Source organism: Salvelinus fontinalis, chromosome 31, assembly GCF_029448725.1.
Source record: "Salvelinus fontinalis isolate EN_2023a chromosome 31, ASM2944872v1, whole genome shotgun sequence".
Lineage (NCBI taxonomy): Eukaryota > Metazoa > Chordata > Actinopteri > Salmoniformes > Salmonidae > Salvelinus > Salvelinus fontinalis.
Genome location: NC_074695.1, coordinates 9419772 through 9428290, shown reverse-complemented (window position 1 = coordinate 9428290; position 8519 = coordinate 9419772). Strand labels below are relative to the sequence as shown.

Genomic DNA, 8519 nt, shown 5'->3' with positions numbered 1-8519 from the left:
CCTATGGAAGCTGTATGGGAGCCCTATGGTAGCTATATGGGAGCCCTATGGAAGCTGTATGGGAGCCCTATGGAAGCTGTATGGGAGCCCTATGGAAGCTGTATGGGAGCCCTATGGATGCTGTATGGGAGTCCTATGGAAGCTGTATGGGAGCCCTATGGAAGCTGTATGGGAGCCCTATGGAAGCTGTATGGGAGCCTTATGGGAGCCCTATGGAAGCTGTATGGGAGCCCTGTGGATGCTGTATGGGAGTCCAATGGGAGTCCTGCTCAAAAGTAGTAAACTATATTGGGAATATGGTACCAATTGGCACGCATCCCAAGACTCCTTCATGGTGTACTTCATATCCATGGTGTACTTCATATTCATGGGGTACTGTATGTTGCACTGTATGACACACAGGGGTGTATGGTTTCTGATTAATATGGATGTGATTGTAGAGACTACAGTGACTGTTTTGTGTCAGGTTGTTGCCTTGTTCAATTCCTCCTCATACCGAAAGAAAAGTGTTCCAGCCACATTAGTCGACACTACAATGACATTTGTGTCGCAGGCGTCAGGCGATTCCATGAGAACATGAGGGATAACATATATGGCCTATCAGAATAAGTGTAAATTTGGTTTATTTTCAAAGTTACAAAACAGGATTATCTGTTTGCTGTCTCTCTTTATGGACTGAATGAAACATCTTCATTATATCCACAACCATTATTAGACTATTCATATAGCTGTGGTCCTCATCTCCTCCGTCTGTCAGTCTGTTAGCCAGTCATCCAGCCAGTCAACCTGTCAGTCAGCTAGCCAGCCAGTCAGCCAGTCAGCCTGTCAGTATGTTAGCCAGCCAGTCAGCCAGTCAGTCTGTTAGCCAGCCATCCAGCCAGTCAGCCTGTCAGTCTGTTAGCCAGTCATCCAGCCAGTCAGCCTGTCAGTCTGTTAGCCAGCCAGTCAGCCAGTCAGCCTGTCAGTCTGTTAGCCAGCCATCCAGCCAGTCAGCCTGTCAGTCTGTTAGCCAGTCATCCAGCCAGTCAGCCTGTCAGTCTGTTAGCCAGTCATCCAGCCAGTCAGCCTGTCAGTCTGTTAGCCAGTCATCCAGCCAGTCAGCCTGTCAGTCTGTTAGCCAGCCATCCAGCCAGTCAGCCTGTCAGTCTGTTAGCCAGTCATCCAAGCAGTCAGCCTGTCAGTCTGTTAGCCAGTCAGCCTGTCAGTCTGTTAGCCAGCCATCCAAGCAGTCAGTCTGTTAGCCAGTCAGCCTGTCAGTCTGTTAGCCAGCCATCCAGCCAGTCAGCCTGTCAGTCTGTTAGCCAGCCATCCAGCCAGTCAGCCTGTCAGTCTGTTAGCCAGCCATCCAGCCAGTCAGCCAGTTGGGTATTCCTTGGCTTTATCCAAAGGAGCACGGTCATTTCAGCCCATCCAAAAGCTGGGTAACTTAGGTCCAACTGGCACAGTCGGTACATGGAGATCCATGCTTGTTTTATTAAGGAGAGTGAGAGAAAGGGTGGAAGCAGCCAACTCTGCCCTTCTTCCCTCCACACAGTTCTGTGTGGCTCAGTTAATAAGAGCAATGGGTCTAGCAAGGTCACGGGTCCGACTTGCAGCTAGGATCCCAAATACTAAAAATGTCTGTACTCACCGTACTGTAAGTCACTTTGGATAATCGTCAAACGTCTAGCATTTATTAAGAGCAGGAAGCCAACCCTGCCCTCCCTCCATCTAGATAGCCTTGATTCCAGGCTTGATGAAGTAGAGTTGGGGAGTCCGATAATGTCCCAGCTAGATCAAAACGTTCTAAGGACCGTCGTGATTGTTAAGGCATGGTGATTGCCCTATGGTTATTTTGCATACAATATTCTCAGAACTTCCAAGGAACCAAATGTGAAAGCTGTGGTGAAACCACCATCTAGACAACACCGTTGCTGTTCTTCAGGACAGGGAGCTCTGGTTCGGGGCAGAAGCAGCCGTTGGTTTTCCAGCCGGTGTCTGCGTTCCGGGCCTCGCGTCTCTTCCTCCTGCTCTGCCACCTCCTCGCCACGGGCTCCAGGAAGAGAGAGACAGAGGACAGCAGGTAACACCCCCCCGCCAGGTAGAAGGAGCAGTCGTAGGTCTGGGTGTAGTCATACAGGAAACCTAGAGGATGGAAGACAAAGGAAGCGAAAAGGGGAGACGTCATTCGATGCTAAAAAGAGAGAAAACGGACATCTCCCCCGCCTGACACCACAAATGACAGAAGACACCACCACAAAGGGAGGAGATCATTAATAACGTCATTCAAACTGAAAGAAACTGACATCCTCGAGACCACACATTATGACAGGGGACACCACTGCAAAGGGAGGAGACCGTTAGTAATGCCATTCAGGCTAATAACGTCACTTGTTGACTCAATGAGAGAAGCAATGGATACACACTGTAGAAATAGAATTACTTGCAATTTTAGATTCTATTTTTCTGAAGACACACACACACACAGAGAAACCGTTAATAACGTTAGCAATACCAAACAGAGAGAAACTGACATCCCCCTGGACACCACACGTTATAGTGACAAATGACACCACAGCAAAGGGAGACCATTAGTAACGTCAACGGACTTCTCACTCACAATGTCAGAGTTAACTGTACTCAAAACGTGTGGGGGGGGTTAAACATAACTAACAATAACATCTGGCGTACATACTTACAGACAGAACATCATACAACTACGAGAATTTTCTGGTCTAGAACTGAAAAACAATCTGCACAAGGCTACTCTCTAGGTGGAACGCTAACACACATCCTGTATAGCTAGCTGGTAGGGGGGGTGGTCTGGGTGGAATACTAACACACAGCCTGTATAGCTAGCTGGTAGGGGGGGGGGGGGGTCTGGGTGGAATACTAACACACAGCCTGTATAGCTAGCTGGTAGGGGGGGTGGTCTGGGTGGAATACTAACACACAGCCTGTATAGCTAGCTGGTAGGGGGGGGCGGGGGTCCGGGTGGAACGCTAACACACAGCCTGTATAGCTAGCTGGTAGGGGGGGTTGGGGTCTGGGTGGAATACTAACACACAGCCTGTATAGCTAGCTGGTAGGGGGGGGGGGTCTGGGTGGAATGCTAACACACAGCCTGTATAGCTAGCTGGTAGGGGGGTGGGGGGGGGGGGGGGGGTCTGGGTGGAACGCTAACACACATCCTGTATAGCTAGCTGGTAGGGGGGGGGAGATCTGGGCGGAATGCTAACACACAGCCTGTATAGCTAGCTGGATGTGGGGGGGGGGGGGGGGGGGGTCTGGGTGGATCACTAACACACAGCCTGTATAGCTAGCTGGTAGGGGGGGTGGGGGTCTGGGTGGAATACTAACACACAGCCTGTATAGCTAGCTGGTAGGGGGGGGGGGGGGGGGGGTCTGGGTGGAACGCTAACACACAGCCTCTATAGCTAGCTGGTTGTGTGTGTGTGTGTGTGTGTGGGGGGGGGGGGTTCTGGGTGGAATGCTAACACACAGCCTGTATAGCTAGCTGGTAGGGGGGGGGGGGGGGGTCTGGGTGGAACGCTAACACACAGCCTGTATAGCTAGCTGGTTGTGGGGGGGGGGGGGGGGGGGGGGAGTCTGGGTGGATCACTAACACACAGCCTGTATAGCTAGCTGGTAGGGGGGGTGGGGGTCTGGGTGGAATACTAACACACAGCCTGTATAGCTAGCTGGTAGGGGGGGGGGGGGGGGGGTCTGGGTGGAACGCTAACACACAGCCTCTATAGCTAGCTGGTTGTGTGTGTGTGTGTGTGTGTGGGGGGGGGGGGGGTTCTGGGTGGAATGCTAACACACAGCCTGTATAGCTAGCTGGTAGGGGGGGGGGGGGGGGGTCTGGGTGGAACGCTAACACACAGCCTGTATAGCTAGCTGGTTGTGGGGGGGGGGGGGGGGGGGGAGTCTGGGTGGATCACTAACACACAGCCTGTATAGCTAGCTGGTAGGGGGGGTGGGGGTCTGGGTGGAATACTAACACACAGCCTGTATAGCTAGCTGGTAGGGGGGGGGGGGGGGGTCTGGGTGGAACGCTAACACACAGCCTCTATAGCTAGCTGGTTGTGTGTGTGTGTGTGTGTGTGGGGGGGGGGGGGGGGTTCTGGGTGGAATGCTAACACACAGCCTGTATAGCTAGCTGGTAGGGGGGGGGGGGGGGTCTGGGTGGAACGCTAACACACAGCCTGTATAGCTAGCTGGTTGTGGGGGGGGGGGGGGGGTCTGGGTGGAATACTAACACACAGCCTGTATAGCTAGCTGGTAGGGGGGGTGGGGGTCTGGATGGAATACTAACACACAGCCTGTATAGCTAGCTGGTAGGGGGGGGGGGGGTCTGGGTGGAACGCTAACACACAGCCTGTATAGCTAGCTGGATGTGGGGGGGGGGGGGGGGGGGGGGGCTGGGTGGATCGCTAACACACAGCCTGTATAGCTAGCTGGTAGAGGGGTGGGGGGGGGGTCTGGGTGGAACGCTAACACACAGCCTGTATAGCTAGCTGGATGTAGGGGGGGGGGCTGGGTGGATCGCTAACACACAGCCTGTATAGCTAGCTGGTAGGGGGGGGGGGGGTCTGGGTGGAAAGCTAACACACATCCTGTATAGCTAGCTGGTAGGGGGGAGGGGTCTGGGCGGAATGCTAACACACAGCCTGTATAGCTAGCTGGTGTGTGGGGGGGGGGAGGGGGGGGGGGGGGGGTCTGGGTGGAACACTAACACACAGCCTGTATAGCTAGCTGGTAGGGGGGGTGGGGGTCTGGGTGGAACGCTAACACACAGCCTGTATAGCTAGCTGGTGTGGGGGGGGGGTCTGGGTGGAATACTAACACACAGCCTGTATAGCTAGCTGGTAGGGGGGGGGGGGGGTCTGGGTGGAACGCTAACACACAGCCTGTATAGCTAGCTGGATGTGTGTGTGGGGGGGGGGTCTGGGTGGAACGCTAACACACAGCCTGTATAGCTAGCTGGTTGTGTGTGTGGAGGGGGGGGGGGGGTCTGGGTGGAACGCTAACACACAGCCTGTATAGCTAGCTGGTAGAGGGGGGGGGGGGGTCTGGGTGGAACGCTAACACACATCCTGTATAGCTAGCTGGTAGGGGGGGGGGGGTCTGGGTGGAACGCTAACACACAGCCTGTATAGCTAGCTGGTTGTGGGGGGGGGAGTCTGGGTGGATCACTAACACACAGCCTGTATAGCTAGCTGGTAGGGGGGGTGGGGGTCTGGGTGGAATACTAACACACAGCCTGTATAGCTAGCTGGTAGGGGGGGGGGGGGGTCTGGGTGGAACGCTAACACACAGCCTCTATAGCTAGCTGGTTGTGTGTGTGTGTGTGTGTGGGGGGGGGGGGGGTTCTGGGTGGAATGCTAACACACAGCCTGTATAGCTAGCTGGTAGGGGGGGGGGGTCTGGGTGGAACGCTAACACACAGCCTGTATAGCTAGCTGGTTGTGGGGGGGGGGGGGGGGGGGAGTCTGGGTGGATCACTAACACATAGCCTGTATAGCTAGCTGGTAGGGGGGGTGGGGGTCTGGGTGGAATACTAACACACAGCCTGTATAGCTAGCTGGTAGGGGGGGGGGGGGGGTCTGGGTGGAACGCTAACACACAGCCTCTATAGCTAGCTGGTTGTGTGTGTGTGTGTGTGTGTGTGGGGGGGGGGGGGGGGGGGGGGGGTTCTGGGTGGAATGCTAACACACAGCCTGTATAGCTAGCTGGTAGGGGGGGGGGGGTCTGGGTGGAACGCCAACACACAGCCTGTATAGCTAGCTGGTTGTGGGGGGGGGGGGTCTGGGTGGAATACTAACACACAGCCTGTATAGCTAGCTGGTAGGGGGGGTGGGGGTCTGGATGGAATACTAACACACAGCCTGTATAGCTAGCTGGTAGGGGGGGGGGGGGTCTGGGTGGAACGCTAACACACAGCCTGTATAGCTAGCTGGATGTGGGGGGGGGGGGGGGGGGGGGGGGCTGGGTGGATCGCTAACACACAGCCTGTATAGCTAGCTGGTAGAGGGGTGGGGGGGGGGTCTGGGTGGAACGCTAACACACAGCCTGTATAGCTAGCTGGATGTGGGGGGGGGGGGCTGGGTGGATCGCTAACACACAGCCTGTATAGCTAGCTGGTAGGGGGGGGGGGGTCTGTGTGGAAAGCTAACACACATCCTGTATAGCTAGCTGGTAGGGGGGAGGGGTCTGGGCGGAATGCTAACACACAGCCTGTATAGCTAGCTGGTGTGTGTGGGGGGGGGGGGGGGGGGGGTCTGGGTGGAACACTAACACACAGCCTGTATAGCTAGCTGGTAGGGGGGGTGGGGGTCTGGGTGGAACGCTAACACACAGCCTGTATAGCTAGCTGGTGTGGGGGGTGGGGTCTGGGTGGAATACTAACACACAGCCTGTATAGCTAGCTGGTAGGGGGGGGGGGGTCTGGGTGGAACGCTAACACACAGCCTGTATAGCTAGCTGGATGTGTGTGTGGGGGGGGGGTCTGGGTGGAACGCTAACACACAGCCTGTATAGCTAGCTGGTTGTGTGTGTGGAGGGGGGGGGGGGTCTGGGTGGAACGCTAACACACAGCCTGTATAGCTAGCTGGTAGAGGGGGGGGGGGGGGGGTCTGGGTGGAACGCTAACACACATCCTGTATAGCTAGCTGGTGAGGGGGGGGGGGGGGTCTGGGTGGAATACTAACACACAGCCTGTATAGCTAGCTGGTAGGGGGGGTGGGGGTCTGGGTGGAATACTAACACACATCCTGTATAGCTAGCTGGTAGGGGGGGGGGGGGTCTGGGTGGAATGCTAACACACAGCCTGTATAGCTAGCTGGATGTGGGGGGGGGCTGGTTGGATCGCTAACACACAGCCTGTATAGCTAGCTGGTAGGGAGGGGGGGGGTCTGGGTGGAACGCTAACACACATCCTGTATAGCTAGCTGGTGAGGGGGGGGGTCTGGGTGGAACGCTAACACACAGCCTGTATAGCTAGCTGGTGAGGGGGGGGGGGGGTCTGGGTGGAATACTAACACACAGCCTGTATAGCTAGCTGGTAGGGGGGGTGGGGGTCTGGGTGGAATACTAACACACATCCTGTATAGCTAGCTGGTAGGGGGGGGGGGGGTCTGGGTGGAACGCTAACACACAGCCTGTATAGCTAGCTGGTAGGGGGGGGGGGGGTCTGGGTGGAACGCTAACACACAGCCTGTATAGCTAGCTGGATGTGGGGGGGGGCTGGGTGGATCGCTAACACACAGCCTGTATAGCTAGCTGGTAGGGGGGGGGGGGTCTGGGTGGATCACTAACACACAGCCTGTATAGCTAGCTGGTAGGGGGGGTGGGGGTCTGGGTGGAATACTAACACACAGCCTGTATAGCTAGCTGGTAGGGGGGGGGGGGGGGGGGGGTCTGGGTGGAACGCTAACACACAGCCTCTATAGCTAGCTGGTTGTGTGTGTGGGGGGGGGGGTTCTGGGTGGAATGCTAATACACAGCCTGTATAGCTAGCTGGTGAGGGGGGGGGGGGGTCTGGGTGGAATACTAACACACAGCCTGTATAGCTAGCTGGTAGGGGGGGTGGGGGTCTGGGTGGAATACTAACACACATCCTGTATAGCTAGCTGGTAGGGGGGGGGGGGTCTGGGTGGAACGCTAACACACAGCCTGTATAGCTAGCTGGATGTGGGGGGGGGCTGGTTGGATCGCTAACACACAGCCTGTATAGCTAGCTGGTAGGGAGGGGGGGGGTCTGGGTGGAACGCTAACACACATCCTGTATAGCTAGCTGGTGAGGGGGGGGGTCTGGGTGGAACGCTAACACACAGCCTGTATAGCTAGCTGGTGAGGGGGGGGGGGGGGGTCTGGGTGGAATACTAACACACAGCCTGTATAGCTAGCTGGTAGGGGGGGTGGGGGTCTGGGTGGAATACTAACACACATCCTGTATAGCTAGCTGGTAGGGGGGGGGGGGGTCTGGGTGGAACGCTAACACACAGCCTGTATAGCTAGCTGGTAGGGGGGGGGGGGGTCTGGGTGGAACGCTAACACACAGCCTGTATAGCTAGCTGGATGTGGGGGGGGGCTGGGTGGATCGCTAACACACAGCCTGTATAGCTAGCTGGTAGGGGGGGGGGGGGGTCTGGGTGGATCACTAACACACATCCTGTATAGCTAGCTGGTAGGGGGGGGGGGGTCTGGGTGGATCACTAACACACATCCTCTATAGCTAGCTGGTTGTGTGTGTGTGTGTGTGTGTGTGTGTGTGTGGGGGGGGGGGGGGTTCTGGGTGGAATGCTAACACACAGCCTGTATAGCTAGCTGGTAGGGGGGGGGGGGGGTCTGGGTGGAACGCTAACACACAGCCTGTATAGCTAGCTGGTTGTGGGGGGGGGGGGGGGGGGTCTGGGTGGAATACTAACACACAGCCTGTATAGCTAGCTGGTAGGGGGGGTGGGGGTCTGGATGGAATACTAACACACAGCCTGTATAGCTAGCTGGTAGGGGGGGGGGGGGTCTGGGTGGAACGC

At 56.6% G+C, this 8519-nt stretch overlaps 1 protein-coding gene across 1 annotated transcript in view; it reads right to left on the bottom strand.

Moving 5' to 3' along the window:
* Positions 1-606: 606 nt before the first annotated feature.
* Positions 607-8519, bottom strand: part of slc16a4 (solute carrier family 16 member 4) — an 81825-nt gene continuing 73912 nt past the window's right edge. Inside the window, exon 10 of the mRNA XM_055891215.1 lies at positions 607-2124. Coding sequence (XP_055747190.1) covers positions 1898-2124 — 227 coding nt within the window. The 3' untranslated portion in view covers positions 607-1897. The remainder of the gene's footprint in view (positions 2125-8519) is intronic.